General features: G+C 47.0%; 1 protein-coding gene across 2 annotated transcripts in view; it reads right to left on the bottom strand.

Annotated features, from left to right (window-relative positions):
- Window positions 1–22,219, bottom strand: part of TUFT1 (tuftelin 1) — a 30,387-nt gene extending 8,168 nt beyond the window's left edge. Inside the window, exons 1-7 of one of the 2 annotated variants that reach the window (XM_080648041.1) lie at window positions 22,071–22,191; window positions 9,586–9,660; window positions 9,079–9,180; window positions 7,225–7,311; window positions 6,579–6,668; window positions 4,370–4,435; window positions 1,879–1,992 (exon numbers count right to left, since the gene is read on the bottom strand). In XM_080648041.1, coding sequence (XP_080504167.1) covers window positions 1,879–1,992; window positions 4,370–4,435; window positions 6,579–6,668; window positions 7,225–7,311; window positions 9,079–9,180; window positions 9,586–9,660; window positions 22,071–22,130 — 594 coding nt within the window. In that variant the 5' untranslated portion in view covers window positions 22,131–22,191. Of the gene's footprint in view, window positions 1–1,878; window positions 1,993–4,369; window positions 4,436–6,578; window positions 6,669–7,224; window positions 7,312–9,078; window positions 9,181–9,585; window positions 9,661–22,070 lie in introns of both variants that reach the window. The other variant, XM_080648042.1, reaches the window with a different exon arrangement.
- Between the last annotated feature and the right edge of the window lie 1,128 nt (window positions 22,220–23,347).

Here is a 23,347-nt window from a genome sequence, read left to right as displayed (position 1 = left end):
ACCCACTGTAGGATCACCCAGGAGACGGAGAACCATACTGCCCTGCTACATCTGTCCCTGTAACTCCAAACAGCCCTGCCAACCTACCCCAGCGGGAGGACCAACCCAAGGAGTACCTGCTGTTCGCAGGTGGGTGCTATGTACCATGGGGTTAAAGGGCAGCCCCTCCTAAGAAGCCACGGGCATGCAGCCCCTCCTTCTAGCCTCGGGCTGTTACTCAGGACATTGCTCAAGCTTTGAAACCCAGGGCTAACAGAGCCCTCTATGTGTGGCCCACACGGACATGTACTTCACAAAGCCTCTCAATGCAGACGTTTCTCTCCAAAATGCACAGCCTGGTCAGTACGGCAGCCTCAGCCTCCCCTTCCTCCTGTTCTCCAAGGAAGTAGGGAACCAAACTGATACATCACCAACTACATCATCCAAACTGTGGAATCCGAATACACGTGACAAACTGCTTTACTGCACAGCTTCTCTGTTCTGAGACCAAGTAACCTCAGCGCTGCCCCAAGTCCAAACTATTTAGGAGAGGAGAGCCTGCTTGTTAAATGAATCACTAAGAAAAATACAGGGTGTCTTACATTTCTAAACCCTTTAGAGTGATCAATATATTTACATATATTACCAGACTCAAGCCACACGTCAAACATATTTCACGACCACTTTTTTATAAAAGTTGAAACAGATGCTTAGGGAGGTCAATCCCTTGCTCAAATAACACGTCAGCTACTGTAGAGGCAGCCAGTCATTCTCAGTGCCCGTCTTCCTCACCCTCAATCCCCCCACCCCCAAACCCTCAGGCTCAGGAAAGAGAACAGTTGGGTGGCCTTCCCCTTTCCACCAGCTCTCCGCACGTCTGGGCAGGGCATAATTCTGTCATTACATATTTATGACATAAATACCTCACATGTGGATGAACAACAGCAGGTAACAGATGGCCAACCTCACACAGAGCAGTTAGAAAGACTGTCCAGCATTTACCCAATGTTCCTGAGGTTATACTCAAAGAACTTTGGGAAGGTAAGGAAGAACTCACATGCTTTTAATAGTCGGGGGCTTTCACTTCGATCTATAGACTTGTATTTTTTAAATCTTCTATAATAACCTAGCATACCTTTTATAACAATAATTGAGATATTCATTCAAGATGACAAAGCTCCACATAGTAAAGCCCAAAGTCCCCGACTCCCTGAGCACAGTTCCTTCTGTGCCCACAAAGGTTCACCGCTCATCTAGTCCACACGAGGCGCCCATCCTACGCCAGGTGTTGGGCCAGGTGCTGGGATGCAGTGGTGAACTTGGCAGCAACTGTCCTTGCCTACGTGGTGCTGGGAGCCCAGTAACTCTTTTTAAAAAATATATATATATATATATTTTATTGGTTTTTACAGAGAGGAAGGGAGAGGGATAGAGAGTCAGGAACATCGATGAGAGAGAAACATCGATCAGCTGCCTCCTGCACACCTCTTACTAGGGATGTGCCCGCAACCAAGGTACATGCCTTTGACCGGAATCGAACCTGGGACCCTTCAGTCCACAGGCCGACGCTCTATCCACTGAGCCAAACCGGTTAGGGCCCAGTAACTCTGATCATGGTACTTAGTGAAACAACATCTGAATTACCTGCTATCCCAGACCAGCACCACCGCTCAACTTCAGTACAGCAGAGAATCAAGAGCAGACCTTTGAACTATGGGCTAGTCTTGGACAGCAAAAACTATAAGCATTCAGGAGCGGGAAAAGCAGACAGAAGTGCCCCAGGCCTCCAGGCCTAGCCTTTCGCCAGAAAGACATGAAGTCCACATGGAGAAAGTTGCTGGTACCTGCACCCAGCAGGCCAACCCTTGGGGCACCTTCTCCCCAAATCCCAAATCTCACCTCAAAAGCCACACGGTCTGCCTGGTGCTGCTGCTCAGCCTCCTGCAGCTTGGCCAGCAAGTCCCGCACGGTCTTCCTCAAGCTCTCGGCATCTTCATTCATATAGGTGTCCACCTATAGCCAGAGCAGGGAAGGGAAGGTAAAGCCACTGTGCTTATGACTTGGTAAGACAAGGTTACCCAGCACACTTGTTTGGACATCTTGTCCAGACCACCTTCACAAAGGCATCCTCATCACGCAAGGAGTGAGTTAGTCTCAGGCAGCCAGGAGTTCTGAGTCGTTCAAATGAAAACACTCTCTTCATACTCTAACGAACTCAACTAGCCTCCTTTCATCCGATTAATTTAGGACAGAGCCATTTTCACACATACATGTATCAACTGACTGACAGGTATGTCTATGCCGTCCTCATGTGTGTGTCCTGTTTCCACCGGACAAGCTCTCTGAGAGCAGGGATGTTGTGTCCTTTGGACAACAGTTCCCCTAGGGCAGGGACTGGGCCACACCCATCACAGGGGAGAGTCCCAAGGCTCACCTTTCACTGTCCTCTGCACCCAGCACAGAGATCAGTATAAAGGGTCACTGATGGATGGGCAGGTTCAGGGCAAAAGCTCCCAATATGCCCAGGGACCTGAATCCATGTAGGAAAAGGTGTCTCATTGATTTTACTGAGTCTCCTGCAGACACACCCCATCAGGAGTTGGTGTTCGGGCTGAGCTGGCATGGAGGGTCTCGCCCCCACCTCTGCAGCACAAGCAGCAGATACCCCAGTGACCAGCTCCCTGGGAGTCTGACAGACAAACCCCTCCGTCTTGCAGTGGGGAGCAGCAACACCTTCAAACCAAAGCACAGCTGGGAGGAGGGTGACAGGGTCCCGGTCACTGCATTCTTACTTAGTCCTGTGGGCCTTCATTTCTCTAGCTGTGAACCAACCAGCAGACTCCTTACCACGCCCTCCTTACAGGCTGCCTCAAAAACAAGATAACATCTGGTAGGGCTTGGAGCTCCCGAGAAGAAAGAGGCTGAACGGATAATGTCATGTGTCATTATAACTTGTTGCCAATAGCATTATTTACCAACTATGGTGATTCCGGTGGAGAGAAAAATCCAAGCTGCACCTCTGAGGTGAGTGCTGGAGTCAACATTCCAAATCAAGCCTTCCACAAGTTCCCCAGTCAGTTCCCCATATCTGGGCCTACGCTGCTGGGCAGGTGAGAACAATTTGAACGGCTCCTGGAGCCGAATTATTATGGGTTTAGTTCAAATGGCATCCTCCGGCCCTGGCAGTTTTGGCTCAATGGTTACAGCATCGGACCAAAGGGTCTCGGGTTCGATTCCCGGTCCAGGGCACATACCTGGTTGGGGCGTGTGTGGGAGGCAACCAATCAATGTGTCTCACGTTGATTTCTCTCTCTCTCTCTCTCTCTCTCTCTCTCTCTCTCTCTCTCTCTCTCCCTTCCTCCTCTTTCCTCTCCACTCTCTAAAAAACAGAAAACAATCAATGGAAAAAATACCCTCGGGTGAGGATTAAAAAAATAAACAAACAAACAAATGGTGTTCTCAGAAGACTAATGACATGGAAAATTTCACGAAGAGAAAAGGGGAGTTAGAAACTTTACATGTTGGAGTTGGAAACAACCAACTAGATTTTAACTAAGCAACGTAGATAGATCTGAACACATGGTATTGGGTAAAAAGGAAAACACAGAAATAAAGCTCAAGTCCATTATGAAAACCGAAAACACATTTATTAGGCATATTTAAATCATATGTTGAATATATTAGAGTGAGTACAGCCACAGAAGGAAATACTACGCTGTTATTCAAAAGCATAAGGTAGATCTACATGTACTGTCATAGAAAGAGGGCTATACTAATATACTCTTCAGTTTAAAATAAAAAATAAAAAAGCAAGAAAGGAATAATCGTTTACCACAACCCTGTATTTGTAAAAAGAATATGTATGTTATATACATACATTTACACATGTATATTTGTTACATGTGTATATAACTATATACACATGCATACATACACAGGATATTTAAATATGGTTGCCTATATTTTTTACTAGTAAACACTCTAGAACACAGGTACTCACCTTTGGCTAAACATTACAATAACCTGAAGAGCTTTTAAAAGTCCTGATGCCCAGGCCACATCTTAGGCCAATTAAATTACAATCTATAGGAAAGGCATACAGGCAACCTGTCCTTTAAAGCTCCCAATGTCATTCCCAACGGGCAGCAAAGGCCAAGAAGCACTGTTCTAGAAGGATCCATCCATTTCAATCTGTTAACAGTGGATACTTCCAAGGAGTGGGATTAGGGAAGGGGAATTTCTGTTTTAGATGTTTGAATTTTTATAGCAAGTTAGTTCTACTCTTATATATTGTGCAGAGTGGAGAGAAAGCAATAATTAAAGGGGCCAGGGAGGAGGATATCCTGCCTCCTAGCTAAACAGCAGTTACCACTGTTTCCTTGTCACCTACCTCAGGTGGGCTGCTATACAGCGTCGTGGGACTTTGACTAAAACCATTTGGCCTCTCTAGCACCACCTGTTCAAAAGGAAAAAACCAAAAACTGGTAGTTAAAACAGTCCCAAGCAACAAACTTCAAAACATTATTCTTCTAAGATCTCAAATCTTAGATAGACAGACAGATAGATAGATAGATAGATAGATAGATAAGGAGATTGAGGAGGAGGGAGAAGAGGAAGAGGAGAGGATGGGAGCGGAGGGGAAGGGAGGAGAGGGGAGGGTAAGAGGGGGGAGGGGAGGGGAAGGGAAGGAAAGGGAGGAGGAGAGGAGAGGAGGGCAGAGGAAGGGAAGGAAGGGGAGGGGAGGAGGAGAAGAGAAGGGAAGGGGGCAGGGAAGGGAATGGGAGGGAGGGAAGAGAAGAGGAGGGGAGGGGAGGGGAGGGAAAAAGAGGAGAGGGGAGGGGGAGGGAGGGGAGGGGGAGGGAGGGGAGGGGAGAGGAAGGGAGGGGAGGGGAAGGGAGGGAAGGGGAGGGGAAGGAAGGGAGGGGAGGGGAAGGGAGGGAAGGGGAGGGGAAGGGAGGGGAGGGGAGGGGAGGAGGGGAAGAGAAGGGAAGGGGGCAGGGAAGGGAATAGGAGGCAAGGGAGACCAGTGCTATGTGGGAAAATGGAAAGGAGAGAAGTGGAGAAAGGTGTGCTACCTGGAGAGGGAACACTCTAGCCTTGTAGGGAGGATGCAGGAAACCTCAGGCTAACACCTCTCCACAGACTGGAAAATATGCAGGTCCGTGCCTGGCAGCCCAGGGAATACAAGCAGCTGCCTGCCACAAACCATTGCCCTTGCCCCTTAGGGATCTTGACAAGGTTTGACAAATCATAAATCAAAAGGGGAAGGAGCATTAGCTGCCATTCTTTCCAACCCCAAACCTGATCCTTCATCATATGACTGCTGGCTGAGCAAACAAGGGGCCTGGACTTCTGGGCCAATCTCTGAGCACTTATGTTCTTCTGTCACCTGACAGAGGCCCTCCCAGAAACAGACGTGTGAGCTCAGGCAGCGAAAGTCCTACCTTCAGCCAAAGCAAAATGCATTAGGAGGAATCGGCCACACAGCCAGTCCACGCCCAAGCCAAAGAGGAACTCAGCTGGCACTAGCTTCTAGGTCACGATTCCCCTCAGGAGAATGAGGACAGGGGCTGCCGAAGAAAGACCACCCCACCCAAACCAAATGCAAGCGAAGGAGAGACAGCCCAGAATCTAACGTGTGTGTGTGTGTGTGTGTGTGTGTGTGTGTGTGTGTGCGCTTCCTGAGGACATTTCTACCCTCAAATTTGAGAAAAGCTGAAAAGCAGGATCCCAGGAGTATCTATCCCAAGAAGGTCTCTCCAATTAGTTCAATTGAACCAACATTTACTGATGACCTTCTGCACCCCAGCCCCTGTGCAGGGTGAGGGGAGTGGAGACAGAGGTAAACCCTAACCTTGAGGAGCTTCCCCTCAAGGATAGAGGTAGCGACATACACAGATGAGTAACAGACAAGGACCGAGAGTTCCAGTTTACACTACAGGAGTCACCCGAATTGAGCAAGAGCAACTTATCAGTTTGGATTTATAGGTGACTATCTGCTTTATCAGACTCTGTATTACAAAAAGATGGATCACAGAGTCCTTAGAGGTAAGAGCTTTTGCCAACAAATTAACAATAATTTTATTGCCCTAGCTGGTTTGGCTCAGTGGATAGAGCGCCGGCCTGTGGACTGAAGGGTCCCAGGTTTGATTCCGGTCAAGGGCATGTACCTTGGTTGCGGGCACATCCCCAGTAGGGGGTGTGCAGGAGGCAGCTGATCGATGTTTCTCTCTCATCCATGTTTCTAACTTTCTATCCCTCTCCCTTCCTCTCTGTAAAAAAATCAATAAAATATATTTTAAAAAAACAAAACAAAAAAACAAACAAAAAACCAAACCAAAACAAAAAAACAACAACAATAATTTTATTGATATCAATCCAATTTTGGGGCAGTGTCTTAGGAACAAGGGCACTGATACATGGGCTGAGATGTGCCTTAACAAGGCGGGGAGTGCTCGGAGAAGCCAGCATCACCTACATTCTCTCCTTTCCTGGCAGTGGTGTTAGACTCGGCACCCACGGGACAATTGGTAAATGGGACTGCCTGGCATAACCCCGCCTCCTCACTGGGGACCCAACCATGGACCATTTCCTATTACCTGTATCTCCTGTCGATGGTGAGACTCTCCTGGATCTCTGTCGAGCTTGCTGCTTATATCCTCCCGGAGCTTCTGCAGACAGCTCCTGGCCTGGGAGGGGAGGACAAGGAGCTTCAGCCTTGGGATAGAGAAAGAGAGCACCCAACTCACCCACCTTTGCGCCCATCCCCAACTGCACCCCTAGGAGTCAAGCCTTGTTCTAAGCACTGGCTGGGGGGAAGGAGAGTCTCTAGTTAAGTGGGGCTACAGCCAGTGCCTCCCACACAAACAACAAAATTAGCAAAACCCCTGCCCCGGGAGCTAACATTCTGGTTGGGGAGACACACAACACAAAAAGCCAAACCAGTGATATGGAGACAGGGTGAGGGTTAGGAAAAGCTGGGAAAGCAAAGCTGGCAATTCTAGATAGAATGGCTGGCGGGGGGGGGGGGGGGGGGCGGGTAATGCTAGGCACATAGCGTTTAGTAAGTACTTGCTGATTACTAGAAAGGTCAGAAGTGATATTTAGCATATGACTGGGCATGGTGGCACTTTACAGAGATATGCAGGGGGCAGAAGGGAGAAAATCAGAACCCACAAAAGGGCCAAAAAGAGTGAGATTTAGAGAAATGACCATGGTCATCTCCCCGAGAGAAGGAGTGCCCACCTCCTGGATGTACTGGACCTCACTCTTCAGCTGGTTAATATTCTTCTCATGGATCATCTTGTCTCCAGACCTCCCCTTCAAGTACACCTGAAACAGAGAAAACCACACTGCTTGGTTAAGAAACCTCAGTTACATCAGTTCCACAGGCGGCCTCACCCAGACACTGCTGGTGGGAGGGTAAACTGTTACACCTTGCTGGGTGGCAATTTGGTGATTCAGATCAGAAGACTTACAACTATATTTACTCTTCTGCCTATCAAATCTACTCCTGGAAATTTAGCCTAATGAAATAAATTAAGCTAAAGTGGCATAAACATTCATTTATAAATTCATGGAAAGAGGGTTGTAAAGGGAATCCACACATTTTTCTCTACATAACATGCTTGAATACTTTACAATTGAGAAAATGTTTATTACTTGTGTTATATAAGACACACAATTTAATAACATGTTCAGCAAAATACTGTCTATGGCTGCAAAAATATAAAGAGACAAATGTCTAACAATGGGAAATTACATAAATAAATTATGGTATCTTAACAGAATACTATGCAGCCATTAGAATACCAGATATTTACATTTATGGACACTGAAGATGGCATAAACTACAATTAAATTGGCGGGGGGGGGGGCAAGCAAATTGTAAAATAAAGTATATAATACAATTCTGTTTTGTTGTTGTTTTAATCCTCACCAAAGAATATTTTTCCATTGACTTTTATAGAGAGAGAGAGGAAGAGAGAGAGAAACATATCGACTGGTTGCTTCTTGCACACGCCCTGACCAGGGCCAAGGGCAGGGAGAAGCCTGCAACCAAGTACGTGCCCTTGACCAGAATCAAACCCGGGATCCTTCAGTCAGCAGGCTGACATTCTATCCACTGAGCCAAACTGGCTAGAGTCAATTCTATGTTTTGAAAAAAACACACATATGTATATAAAAATGTCTAGGAGGATATACAATAAAGTGTTTGTTAACAACGATTACATTGATAGAATTATAGGGTAGTTTTACTTTCTTTAAGGGCCATGCATAACTTTAACATGTTGATATATGTTACAACATGGCTAAACTTTAAAAATATGCCAAGTGACAGAAGCCAGGCTCAGAAGGCCACCTGTTGTATTATTCCATGAAATGTCTAGAAGAGGCAAATCCATCAAGACAGAAAGTAGATTAGTGATTGCCAGGAACTGGAAGGAGTGATCTGGTATTAAGAGTCATGTTGGTTGCTCAACTCTGTGAATATGTTAAAAACCACTGAACACTTTAAATTGATTGTATGATATGTGAATTGTATCTCAAAAAGCTGTTTTATGAAAAGGAATCAAAGTCCTGGCCAGTGTGGCTCAGTTGGAGCATCGTCCTGTACACGGAAAGATGGCGGGTTCGATTCCTGGTCAGGGCACATACCCCGGTTGTGGGCTAGATTCCCAGTTGGGGCATGTTTGGGAGGCAACTGATCAATGTTTCTCTCTCCATCAAATCAATTTTTAAAAACTTTTCTTAAATAAAAAGAAATCACAAAAATTGTTTTAATTTTTAAAACTAAGTTCCATAAACACACCTCCCACTTGTCTCCATAACTTTGGCACCTAAACACGGTCAGTGGACAGACACCAAGGTCACCCCATCCATCCCCATGTCCGGGGCCAGGCTGCCTCAAAGTCACTACAGACTGACTGGTCTCCTGGTGGTAAGATTTTTCCAGGAGATGATCAGGAGCTAGCATCACCGGTCTGGTTCTTCCTAGTCAAACCAGAAGTTCCCTTTGGCAAAGTCAGCTACTGCTGCCTCTCACATGCAGTAGGGAAAAAGGATGGAGGGAGAAAGTGGAGGGTGAACTGAGCTTACCTTAATGATCTCCTCATGTCCATCGTTGGACTCCACCAGTTCTGAAGCCAGAGAATGACTGGGTGAGTGGCCAGACACCATGGCATAGGTCTTCCTGCCCGCCTGAGAGAGACAGAGAGAGAGAGAGAGAGAGAAGTGGCTCAGAAACTATATGGCAAGCCTATAACTTCTGCACCTTGACCAATGCGGACAACCTGCTCCTCCAAAGACTTGAAGGGTTAGTCTGACTTTCCCTCCAAACATTCATCTCAGAACCTCTGCCAGAAGCCACACAGCAGCAAGAACCCCAGACGGAGAAAATTAGTAGAAACTGCAGGTTAGTTTCCATTTTAGTGGGGGTCTCCCCATCCTCCAAAGCAGCGCGTGAGGGCGGCTGGGTGGGCCGGAAAGGAAGTGCTCGCAGGCAGCAGCAGGGGTGGCCCGAGGCAGCACTGGAATGGGGGTCAGCGGCAAGGGAGGAGAACTGGCTGAGGGGAGGAGGCCTCACCCCACCAGAGACCTCCATACCTTCTGGGCTATGTGTTCAAGTTCATCTCCTGTCAGTGCACTCTGCAGAGTCAGTCTGAGAATGTCCACGCTGCCCTAATAATGACAATGACAGCAACAATAACCTTTATCTTCGGTCTACGCCGGCCCAGGTGCACTTTTGCCAGCCCTGTGGGACGGGCCTTGTTATCGCCATTTCACGGACAAGAAAAGCTGAGGTCTGGAGAGGTGACATCAGCTTGCCCAGGATCAGGCCATTCAGTGTGGCAGGCTGCCTCTGGGACCTCTGACAGCGCTCTTTACACCGCACCAGAGACCACACAGCACACTGCCCCACGCAGCTCCAGAGGGGCCACCCTGGTCCTCAGATTACAGGAAGCGCATTGCATGGACTCCCTTTTCCCCTGAAGAAGGCATCCCTGGATTGGTCATCCAGATTTTCTGCACCTGACAGCCAACCAAGAAGTTATTGATATATTTTACAAGACAGGATATCTTTCCTGAACCAAACTATAGGAAGGTATCTGAATCCAAACGCCTGTTTCTATGAGCCACACAGAAATTATCCAAATGAAAGAAGGCAAGACAATAGGTATTTACCTAGAGATCAGCCTCAGTTCAAAGGAAGAAGCAGATTCCTGCCTGTACACCAAATCTACCATGGTTGTGTAAGATTGGGGAAAACTGGGTGAAAAACGTACAAGAATTCCCTGTACTATCTTTGTAATTTTTCTATAAATATAAAATGATTCCAAATTTTTTTTAAAAGTATTTAAAAAAAGAGAGAAAGGGGTGGGGGAGGGAAGGAGAGAAAGAGGGAGTGCCCAACAGAAAAATGGGCAAAACAATTTAATAAACACATCACATAGGAGGATATCCAAATGGTCAATGAAAAAAGGATTCACCCTCATTAGTCATCATCATCAAAGAACCCGAACCACAAGATAATAGTACAAATTACCCATAAGAATGAAAACAAACAAACGAAAAAACCCAAATGGTGGGGGATTTGGAATAATTGAAACTCTCATGCACTGGCAGTGGGAATGCTCACTGTCACAATCACTCTGGGAAATCTACCAAAGATGAACATAAGCATACCCTATAACATAGCAATTCCACACCTAGTTATCCTCCCAACAGAAATGCCCGCATATGTTCCCCATAAAAACATCTACTAGTATCTTCGTAATGGCATTTTAATAGCCCAAAACTAGAAATTACCCTAATAATCATCAAGAGTAGAATGGATGGTTTTGACATAGCCATACAATGGAACATTGTACAAGAGAAACAATGAAGTAGACCTAGCCTGTTTGGCTCAGTGGATAGAGCGTCGGCCTGTGAACTGAAAGGTCCCAGGTTCGATTCCTGTCAAGGGCACATGCCCGGGTTGTGGGCTCGATCCCCAGTGGGGGACTTGCAGAAGGCAGCCGATCCATGATTCTCTCTCATCATGGATGTTTCTATCTCTCTCTCCCTCTTCCTTCCTCTCTGAAATCAATAAAAACTATATATTTTTTAAAAACAACTGATTTCTTTAAAAAAAAAAAAAAGAATGAAGTACTGTACATGCAACATGGATAAACCTCACAGTAATATTAACAAAAGAATCCAGACACCAAAGTATACTTCATGATTCCACTAAAATAAAAAGTACAAAAACAAGCAAAATGAATATATGCTTTAGAAGTCAGGATAGTAGTTACCTTCAGGGTGGAGAGGAGTTAATGCCTATAAAGGGACAAGAGGGAACACTTCTATAGTTGCTGGTAATGGCTTGTTTCTTATCTGGGTGCTGGTTAGAGGCGTGGGTCCAGTGTGTGAAAATTGCTTGACTGTACATTTAGGACATATGCACTTTTATGGATGTATGTTATTGTTAAATAGAATGCTTTAAAAAAAAAAGCAAAGAGCCCTGACCGGTTTGGCTCAGTGGATAGAGCGTCAGCCTGCGGACTGAAGGGTCCCAGGTTCGATTCCAGTCAAGGGCATGTACCTTGGTTGCGGGCACATCCCCAGTGGAGGGTGTGCAGGAGGCAGCTGATCGATGTTTCTCTCTCATCGATGTTTCTAACTCTCTATCTCTCTCCCTTCCTCTCTGTAAAAAAATCAATAAAATATATTTTTTAAAAAAATTTTAAAAAGCAAACAAAAATGAAATACCACTCACTGTGGCATTAAAGTAACCTCATGATGGGGCCTATCACTGTCTATACCACATAATGTCGTGGCTCCCACCGGTACCCGACCTGTACCCTACTCTCTAACTTTCCTGATCCATTGTAGAAAGGCGTCCAATCCAAAGCTCTCCTTCTCTTGGTCAGTTTTCCAATGCAGCACACGCTCCCACCTCCCCATAGGTGCACGCACTGTTTTCTCCTCCTGGGTCACCCTCCTTTCTCTCGCCTCCTTGAAAAATGCCCACTCAGCCTTCATAGCTTAGCCTGGGTATCCTTTCTCTGAAGGTCCTCACTCCTCAGTCAGAGCCTGCTCCCTGCACACTACACATCCCACACTGTTCACACTGACCCACCGCATTCCTTCGTTAACTACGTATTCAATCACCTCCCCCAATAAAATCATAAGTTCCTTGACAACAGGAGAGCTTATTTTTAGCACAATGCCTGGCTAGAGTCAGTACTTAAAAAATGTGTTCCAGGTGAGAAGCTCGGAGCCCTCAGTTTAGAGAAGCAGTATGAAGTACTGGGGAACGCGGGCACAGAGGAGGAGGAGGTCAAGGGGAGAAATGAGCAAAGGCTAAGAAAGGCAGCTCTAAGAAGAAATAAAGGAGACTAATGGAGCCCTAGCTGGCTTGGCTCAGTGGATAGAGCATCAGCCTGCGGACTGAAGGATCCCAGGTTCGGATTCCGGCCAAGGGCACATGCCTGGGTTTCGGGCTTGATCCCCAGTAGGGGGCATGCAGGAGGCAGCCGATCAATGATTCTCTCTCATCATTGATGTTTCTATCTCTCTCCTTCTCCCTTCCTCTCTGAAATCAATAAAGAATTTTTTTTAAAAAAAAAGAGACTAATGGATATGTAGAAGATGCTCCACCTTACTAGTAATCATGAAACTGCAAGTTAAAACACCAATGTTACCAACTTACAGACTGAGGAAGTATCAGAATAAGATGTGTAGAAGTATGCTCACAGCAGCATTGCTTCCAATGGCAAAACCCTGGAAGCAACCCAGATGGTCCACTGATAAGCAAATGCATGAATCAACGCTGGTGTATTAGTGCAATGAAATTCAGCTGTAAAAACAAACGCACTACAGCTACCTCTATGGACATGAGTGAATTTCAAAATTAATTTTAGGTGAAAAAGTGAGCTATAGAATATAAATGAGCAACAAAAATGTACTCGTGCAGCACTCCTATAATTAAATATATTAAAAAAGAGAAGAGGGACAGTATCAAACTTGGAGTCAGCGGTGAGGTCTGAGTCCCACTGACAGCTATTCATCCTTTAGCAAATCACTTTCTTTCTCTGGGCCTCAGCTTCCTATCTGCAAAATGGGAATGATAATGCCTACCCGCCTTTAGGCAGGTAGGGACATGTGTAGACACAGCGTGAAAGTGCTTTGCAAACCATAAATCACAGCCTTACTTTCCCAAGGAGCTCTGGAAAGACTGCAAGGGAGGAGGGTGGGGCGGGGGGGGGGGTGCGTGCAGGGAGAGGGGGAGGGGAAGAAAGAGTGAGGCAAACTGTCTAAATGGAGCCTGTGAATAAATCTAGGGTTCTCTCTGGCACCTCATCCTCCAAAATCAGAGAACCCAGGCAGCAAGGTCACAGACCTCACCGCACAACCCCAACCCAGAGTCCAGGAGGGAAACCAGGGCCCCTCTGCTTGGTGCCCCTGGCTGTTTCCTGGAGCTAGAGTGACCTCAGGGCTTTTAGTGGCTCCAGGGACTTTAGGAATGCCCCCAAATGTCTAGCAGGGTGGTCCCCACTGGGGATTCTCTAAAGGGCAGGATACAAAGTGGAGCATTCTTCTCCAGGGGGAAAAAGGAACAGAGCTAATCACAAGGTAAGCAGCCTCTAACCTCATAAAGTCTTGGGGAGAGGCCCAGCCACCTTCAAATTATAGGCGGCCTCTCACTCTGTTCAAACAAATCTCCAGCTGTGACTCACTGCTCGGAGCGGGGAGGGAGGGGGTAAACACATAGCTGAGGGGTTAGAGATCTAGACGCTGGAAGATAAACAGGGAGGCCCCAGAGGTTCTCACATCTCAGGCTCATGTGAACAGGGAAAGATCTATGGGGAAAATCTAGGTTTCCTCCAACCCCACTCCCCAGGCTTCCAGGCGGGCCATGCGGACTGAGGGGTGGGTGAGGGTCAAGGGTCTTTCTAAGAGGAAATAAGGGAAGTGCAGACTGCCCCTGAGCTGGAAATCAGCGTCCTTAATTCATCTTCACCCTGTAACCCGCTACTCCATTGCGTTGTTCCTCAACTGCCCCTTCTTCCACCCAAATGTGGTCTCTCAAATTAATGCAGTCACAGCCACCTCAGTTGTCCCGCTCTGAAAAATGGGCATAGCTACCCCCTTGAAACACTGGCTCCCAAGAGGCCCGGGTGAGGAAAGCCCCACTAAAATCAAAGAAGAGGGCCAGATGGGGGCCTGTCCCCTCTCTGCGGAGGCTCCCAACCCACTCAGCTTGCAGGTGTCAGGTGTCCTTGGTCCTGCCTTCCGCAGAGCTCTCTGGGCCAGAAATGGCCCTGTATTGAGTCTGACACAAAGAATCATTCCCACTCCTCCCCACAGATTAGCCAACAAAGCAGGTGTTTGCTTTCTGTCTGGCTACCTGCCCAATACCATGGGCTGGAAAACCTCTATTCAGAGGGCTTACGGGGCGACTGGGAGGTGGGATGAGAAAAAGGGACTGAGGATGGGGCAGCCCTTCTCATTACCTGGAGCCCTGGCACGGGAAAAGCTGGGCCTAGCAGGGAGAGTGTTTACTTCGAGGAAGGTGGGCTCCCAAGCTCTCAGCTCTGAAGGGCATACCCTTTTGCTGAGCCAGTCTCTCTCCAGGAAACCTGCCTCAGTGCCCAGCCAATGTAGATGAAGGGGTGGTTCCTCAGTGCCCCCTCCCCTAAAGGGCTGGCACCAGTGACCCTGCCCTCCTTAGTCTCTGGCTACCTTGTTTGTGATTTTTTTCCCCTTGTGACCCCCATTTCCTCTTTCTTCCTTCATCTACCCATCCCAATCCTACCCTATATTTTCTTCTCCTCTTCCTGTCCCTGCTGTGGCCAGGCTTAAATCTGGGCCACTAGCCTCCCTGGCACATACCCATTTCTCCAACTAAACCTCCCCACCCCAGGAAACAAAGGTATTTCACAAGACTCTGTATAACCCAAAGAGGCATATACCAGAATTACCAGCAGGCAGGGAAGCTTGTCCCACCTGCTCTGAGCACACGTGCCTGGAACCGAAACCACCTGGTCGCGCGCACACACCCACCACTGCGTGGTGATTGAGTAAGCCTCCTCTTCCAGATCCTCCGGCAGAGGATTCCCCAAATTCCTGGTTGACCTGGACACATCAGCTGTAATGCTCCTGAACGTGAAGACTTTGGCAATGAATGAAGGAGATGAAATGGTGTGAGGAGGAATTTATGGCTTGAGCTTGGGGCAGGTGTCATCATGAGTGGAAGGAAGAGCCAGTCACCAAACTTGAAAGGTGCCTCTGCCCAGGAGTTTCTTCCCCACCCAGGTGTCACACAGCCAGGGCTTCCATCATTTTAGAATTCATTCATTCATTTGGAGAAAGCATCAATGACTCCAAATGAATCCGACTTTAAAATGCAAATATTCTGGCCGAAACCGGTTTGGCTCAGTGGATAGAGCGTCGGCCTGCGGACTGAAAGGTCCCCGGTTCGATTCCGGTCAAGGGCATGTACCTTGGTTGTGGGCACATCCCCAGTGGGAGGTGTGCAGGAGGCAGCTGATCGATGTTTCTCTCTCATCGATGTTTCTAGCTCTCTATCCCTCTCCCTTCCTCTCTGTGAAATATCAATAAAATATATTAAAAAAAAAAAAAAAAAAGCAAATATTCTGGCCCAGCAATTCCACTTCTAGGTATTTTTCTCCAAGAGAAATTAAAACAAAGGTCAACCCAAAAATGTGTCAACTAATGTTTATGGCAGCATTATTCATAGACAAAAAGTAGAAACAACCCAAATGTCCACCAACATTTATCCAAGATGAACATGTGATAATATAGCCATATAATGGAATATTACTCAGCCATAAAAAGGAATGAAGTACTGATTCATGTTACAACACGGATCAACCTTAAAAACATCATGCTAATGGAAAGAAATCAGTCACAAAGAATTGCATACATAACTATGATTACATTTATATAAAACATCTAGAATAGGCAAATCGATAAAGAAAGTAGACTGGTGGTTGTCTACGGCTTGAAGTGGGAGATGGGCATGAGTGATGCTAATGAATCAGTGTTTCTTCATGGGGGGGGTGAACGTTCTAAAATTGATTGTCTTGACTGTACAACTCTGAATATACTGAAAACCACTGTACACTTTAAAAGAATGATTTTTGCAGTATGTAAATTATATCTCAATAAAGCTGTCATAATAAAATGAAGCCCATGGTAAGCCTTCAATAAATCACAGCTTTAGTTATATATACTAGAGGCCCAGTGCACAAAATTTGTGCATGCATAGGGTCCCTAGGCCTGGCCGGCTATCAGAGCGGATCGGGGCCTTCCAGCTGTCAGCTGGGGCCTTCCTTCATTCCGCACCGCCCCCTGGTGGTCAGCACACATCATAGCGAGCAATCGGTCTCCCGGTCAAACTCCCATGGGACAATTTGCATACTAGGCTTTTATATATATAGATTTTTTTAAAAGAGTGGGGCTTACCCAGCCAGTGTTGCTCAGTGGTTGAGCATTGACCCATAAAGCAAGAGGTCACGGTTCCATTTCCGGTCAGGGCACATGCCGGGTTGCAGGCTTGATCCCCAGCAGGGGGCATGCAGCCAATCAAAGTTCCTCTCTCATCATTGCTCCTATCTCTCTATCCCCTTCCTTCCCCTCTCTCTAAAACAATCAATAAAAACATAAAAAAGTAAAGTTTAAAAAAAAAAAAAAAAGAATGGGCTCAGGAAATATTTGGTATTAAACAAATTCAGCTTTCTGAGGTCCTAAAGGAATGTCACCTATTTCAGGGTAAAGACAAAGGTGCAGCAGATGAAAAAAATTCCAAATTCACCAGGGCATCTAGAGAACCTCTCTGACCAAGACTAACCAAGATACAAAATTAGAGAGGATGAAAAACGAGCCCTAACCGGTTTGGCTCAGTGGATAGAGCGTCAGTCTGCGGACTCAAGGGTCCCAGGTTCGATTCCGGTCAAGGGCATGTACCTTGGTTGCGGGCACATCCCCAGTGGTGGGGGGTGCAGGATGCAGCTGATCGATGTTTCTCTCTCATCAATGTTTCTAACTCTCTATCCCTCTCCCTTCCTCTCTGTAAAAAATCAATAAAATATATTTAAAAAAACAAAACAAAAAAAACGTGCAAATATCTAAGGAAGGGTAACACTGACAGATTATTCAAAGGGAATCACCTTATCAAAGAGCCCATCATGGGACACCAGCTGCCTTGCCCATGGAGAAGGAAAGGGGCCCAGAGGGGGATGCCAAAATGTGAACCTTGACCATCAATCACTCTGTCTAAGCCAGTCCTGGCTGAGCTGGGACTAGCAAAGGTCACCCAGGTCTTCACCCTGGGTCTACCTACAGGCCCCTTCTTATCTTCAGGTGTCTCCTTCCTCCACTGGCAGAGGAAAGGGGAAAGGAACAAATAAGAACCAACATAATGAGAAGGAGCAAACACTGACCAGACCAGACAGTTCCTCTATGCCTTGGCCAAGGGTCTCTGGGGAGGCACAACAGTCTAGTCTAAGCCAGGAAGTAGCAAACAGAAAATAAAACTAATATCTGAGCATTTACCATGTGCCAGGCGCTGTGGCTTCCTATGCATTACCTTATTTAATCCTTACAACCTTATGAGAAGGGTGCAATGATTACCCTGTTTTACAGATGAGGAAAAGGAGACTGAAGAGATTAAGTAATTTACTGAAGTGATCTTGAGCAAAACAAATATTGAACCCCTGATAGCCCACTAGGTCAGATTCCCAAAACCAGGCTCTTAACCACATGCTATTAACAGAAATCACAAAAATCATAGTTTAGCCAAAGACTGTGATGCAATTACATTAAGAGAAAGGGAGAAGAAAAAGAGAGGGTGTAAGGGGTGGGAGTATAAACCTTCCTGTAATTCCCGAAGCAGGTAATCAATAGATGTCTAAAACTAACAGATCAAAAAGCATCACTATAAACATATTATTTAGAAACATGGGGTAAACACCAGGCAAAAGAGTTAAAAGAGTTGAAAGTGGAGAGGACTTGAGGCAGGGAACTACTTGCTATTTTTCTTTTTGTTGTTCTTAATCCTCACCCCGGGGATATTTTTTCCATTGGTTTTTTTTAGAAAGAGTGGAAGGGAGAGGGAGAGAGGCAGGGGGAGAGGGAGGGGGAGGGAGAAACATCGAAGAGAGATACGTGGGCTGGGGCTCGAACCTGCAACCCAGGTACGTGCCCTTGACCAGGAATCAAACCCGTGATCTCTCTGGTCGGCAGGCCTAGGAGCCAAACCAGCCAGGGCCTTGCTGTTTTCTTTTAAAAGCCTTTTGCTATTATTAGATCTTTTAAAAATCATGCATATTTTTATTTTTTTAAGATTTTTAAAATTGATTTTTAGACAGAGGGGAAGGGAGAGGGAAAGAGAGAAACATCAGCTGCCTCCTGCATGCCCCCTGTGGGGATCAAGCCGGCAACCTGGGCATGTGCCCTGAACAGGAGGGACTCGAACCGCAACCTTTGGATGTATGGCATGACGTCCAACCAGGGCTGAAAAATTATTTTAAAAGAAAAAGAAAGAAAATCAGAGATATGCCAACCATAGTCTAATGCAGCGAACACTTGCTGCTTTTGCCACACAACTTCCATCTTCCACTGGTGGAAGCACTTGGGTTTTGCTTTGGAGAATCTCCCGCCTGTCAGTCAAGGATGGGCCTGTCATCAAGGAAGCCCGTGCCCTAGCCAAGGAGGTCATGGGGCCAATGGCACCCTCTTCCTGGAATCTTGAGCAGAATGGCAAAAATACCTAAAACAGCTGGAACCAATCCACCTAGAAGTAATAACCCTCCATTAGCTCCTTCCACCTACATAGGCCCCTGGACTCCCTTGGTTCAGACGTTTTAAGCTTCCCCTTAAATTTTTTGAGCTACCCGTTTCCTTCTAATAAATTCCTCTCCTGCTTAAGTTAGGTGGAGTCACTGTTGCTTATAACCAAAGAAACTTAATGGGAATATCTAATGTTTGAGGTTGATTTGTGCTTTCATTTGCCAATGTAACTTACTACAGTTGTTTACAAACTTTTGACCTAAAAAATACATTTTACATCACAAGCCAATACACGCACACATAATATGTACACATATATATAACTGAAACAAAATTTTTGCCAAAAATGTAACACTCTGAGAGTGTTCATTCTATTTCCTTTTTTAATACTTATTTTTTTTTTAGAGCAGTTTTAAGGTTTAAAACAAAATCAATGGGAAGGTACAAAGATTTCCCATATACCTACTTTTTTTTTTTTTTAACCAAGGATGAACCTACATTGACACATCATAACCACCCAAAGTTGATATTTCACCTTAGGGTTCACTTTAATGAAGTGAATGGTGTTATGGATTCTATAGGTTTGGGCAAAAGTATAAGGATATATATCCATCATTATATCATACAGAGTATTTTCACTGCCCTAAAAAATCATCTGTGCTCTATCCATTAATCATCCCCTCACCCCCCAAAACTCCTGGAAACTACTGATCGTTTTTTTTTTGTTTTGTTTTGTTTTTAATATATTTTATTGATATTTTACAGAGAGGAAGGGAGAGTGATAGACAGCTAGAAACATCGATGAGAGAGAAACATCAATCAGCTGCCTCCTGCACACCTCCCACTGGGGATGTGCCCGCAACCAAGGTACATGCCCTTGACCGGAATCAAACCCAGGACCCTTCAGTCCGCAGGCCGATGCTCTATCCACTGAGCCAAACCGGCTTCGGCACTACTGATCGTTTTTATTGTCTCCGTAGTTTTGTCTTTGCCATAATGTCATATAGTTGGAAGCTGTTTCTTTTCCATTACTGGTTCTAATCCACTAAGTTGATTTCAGACCTACTACTGGTTATGATCTGCAGTTTGAAACATACTGGCTCCTTATATCGGCTGCTTCTACCTCCAACAATTAAAAACAGCCCAGAGAGCACATGAGCCATATTTTCCATGTCCATGTGTGGCGCACTGAGGCACAAGGCCTGGCTGGTGGAGAATCGCCAAGAAGAGTCCCAGGGTCCTGACTCTCACCAGGGCACACCAACTGGTTAAACTGTCTACACTGCTGACATCAGAAGAAACATCTGGTTATTTACTCACTCATTTGCTCATGCACTGAGCACTCACTCAATGGTGTGCATATATGACAGCTCCTGGGGACTGTTCAGAGCCATAAATTCTATCTGCAGGCTCGCTCAGAGGAGAGGAATCCAAGACAAAGCCTGTGCCATGATGGAGTGAATGTTTATCATCCCCTCCTGCTTAAGAGCTCAGGAATGTCTCCAAGATCAGATCTAGGCAATGATTATTTCATTCCCAGCTTTGAAGTAAATAACTCCCAACTCCAACCTAGAAAGAAGGAATAAAAGTGATTTTCTGTCTCCCCTTGCTCTGGAGGTCTCTCTGGTTAGCTTCAAACTATGGTTAGAATTCTTTGTTCATGATTTTCCTACCAACTTGCTGCCCTACTGGACAAGCAGCAAAACATCAAGGGATGGAAGAGGGTGTCAATTCATTCTCAACACTGCCAATGCCTTAGTCTTAAGACCTTTCTGGATCTATTCTACAGCAAGCAGAAAGAAGCACAAACACCCCTCTCCTTTATTTTCCTCATACCCATCGTGCTGCCTCAACCATACCAAAACAGTGAGCAAGAGCATGGTGTAGGACTTGGGGCTGAGACACAATAGGAAATGGATTTTTTCCATCTCTGCAGCACCCCATAGCTGGGGAGTGGCAGGCTACAGAGACTAGGGATGGGGGTGGGGGGTGGGGGGTGGGAGAGAGACTGGGATGCAGCAGCAAGATCTGTGTTGTAAGGTGGTAGAAACAAAGCCTGGGCAGAAACGGAGAGGGACTGTGAACAGTGATCATCTCTACTCTAACTTGAAATGAGCAACTGTTCCGTAAATATTCTTTGAAGAAGAGCCAATCCAGGTGCAGCTGAGTTAGCTACCTCAGGAGCTTGCTGAGACAGGAAGAGGGGAAGGGAATCAGATACAGAGTGCAGGGTGGGGGGAGGGAGGGATACAAACTCCCCATTAGGTTGGCTCCCATTTCACTCTCACCCACAATAGCTTGGAAATCGATGAAATAGTACACACCTATTCCGGATTAAGTTCCCCAGCAGAGCCTAGAAACCCTCAGCCACAAGTTACCTTCCTCTGCCTCTCGGAGGGGAAAAACCATATGGTCAGCCGGGGTAGGGAGAGGACAGGGACAGGGAGCCAGGGAGTGAGGGGAGCAGGGCAGATCGGTTAGCCTTGGAGAACTCCCTTCTCTCCCCCACCCTCAGTCCGTACAGAAACCCTCGCGTAAGTCCCTTCCCTTCCCTTCTCACCCCAGGTTCCGGCATCTTCTCGCCCTAGGCTAGGATGCTGGAGAAGGAAGCAAAACCAATAAACCGCCCCTGGAAGCTATCGGTTGGCCGATTGGGGGAAGGGAGCAGGAAAACTGCAAGGGGGAAGAAGAAACCCTATCAGAGAGGTGACCCCCAAGCGGCCAGTGCTCTCTCTGCTAGCGAGAGCGTTCCTGGCCTCCCTCGGCGTACCTGGAATCCTACAGGCCCCCACCCTCCAGTCTAAGCTCTAGGATTTCACTCTCTACCTTTGTTACTGATCACACAAAGTACCGAAAAGTTCTTTGAAGGGCCGCTGAAGTCACTAGGATCCACAAAAAAGCCTAACCCCCCTCGTGGGGCCCTAAAGTCCAAAAGAGCACAGGGATCTCATCCCTGGATCTCATTCTCCTACAACCCGATCTACCGCCGACAGGACGCCTGAGTAGCGCGCACCGGAGACCAGCGCCGAACCACGGGCAGGAGCCGCAGTGTCCTCCCCAAGGGCAGGACCTCTTGGAGTCCTCGAGCCTCACAAGAGTCTCCATCCCGCGACTTCCCAAGAATCCCACTGCCCGCCGCGGCGCGGGAGAAGAGAGAAACGCGGCTAGGAGCTGACCGAGCACCGAGCGCGGCACCAGGTGATGTCAGCGAACTCGCCACCGGGCGCGAGAGCGGCGGAATTGGAAGCCAAATATAACCGAGCTGAGGAGACGGTGGTGCCTCCTTTTCTTACCGCGGTCTGCTCCTCCGGGTGCACGTCCACTAGGGTACACCAGCCCCGCGTCCCGTTCATCTTCTTCCTGCGGGGGTTGCCGCACTCAGCCTACAGCACTGCGGTCCGGCGCCTACTGGGCGGGCGCGCGCGGAACCGCCCCCTTGTATAGGCGCGTCTGGGGCGGGGCCTGGCGACAGGACACGCCCCGAAGGCGTCGTTTGCCAACGAGTGGGCGAAAGCGTGAGGTGGGCGTGGCTTAGAGGTTTCAGGGCACGCCCATCTGCGCTAGCTCAGATTTACATAAAGGTGGGGTTTGGGCGCTACCAGGAGCTATTTAACTCAAGTTTTGTTTAACACGTGTGGTTGTACCTCAACCGTTCTCCCTTAGTTTTGCTGTCTCCTCCTTTCAACTCGAAGATCAATGTGGGTAAGAGATAATCACCTTGCCTGCCCCTAGAGAATGAATTTTTAAAAACCTTCCAGACATTCTCTTCTCCCTACTTATAGGCCAGCCTGTAGGCTTTGTGAAGCTGAGCAAATTTCCTCCACCATAGAAATGCAAGCATCAAGGGCCAGCTCATTCAGACTGGCCTAAGCCAGTCTGGCAGGTGCCCTTCCCTGGCAAGACGCCCAGGCCAAAGTCAAAGCCAGCTTGGCTCTGGGTGGGGCTTGTTTTGCAGAAGCTATCATAACCAAAGCTGTCCTTATATGGTTGGGAGAGGTGGGACGTGTCCTTAAAAGGAGTCTGTATTCTTAAGAAAGGATGAGCCTCAATTTCTCCAGTGGCATTTGCTCCCCAAGCCCAGGTTAGCATCTTAAGTATCTGAAAGAGAGCATGGCCAAGCAAGACCTTGGAGCCTCTTCCCAGCCCAGCTGCTCTCTGCAGGTGGCTACTCCACTGGTCTATGGTCCACATGGAAGTAGGCAGAAGGTCTGATCCATTCTTGATTGGCAGTGCTCTGGTGAACAGCTAGCTCCCTCTTCAAGACAATACAAGGACAGGGTCCCATGCCAGATAGGAATGGAAGTGTGTCTTTGTACCTGGGAGGTAAATGCCGGGGATATCCCTATGCCCCAAGGGAATAAAACTCAATTCTGGTGTCTCCTCAAATGCTTCAAAGAAGGCATTTACTGGCCTTGCTATTCCCAGAAGCTTATTTAGGAGAAAATGAAGGTGCTATAATCCTCCAGTTCCCTAGGTTCCACCTGATCTGTTGTAGAGGGCCTCTAAAAATCGAGGTCAAGAAAATCCCAGCTTCAGCCTCTAACCTGCAGTTAAAATGGTTTCTTCATAA

Source organism: Plecotus auritus, assembly GCF_963455305.1.
Source record: "Plecotus auritus genome assembly, chromosome: 12".
Taxonomy (NCBI): Eukaryota; Metazoa; Chordata; class Mammalia; order Chiroptera; family Vespertilionidae; genus Plecotus; species Plecotus auritus.
Note: the sequence above shows the minus strand (reverse complement) of the source record. Positions and strands in the feature narration are given on the sequence as shown.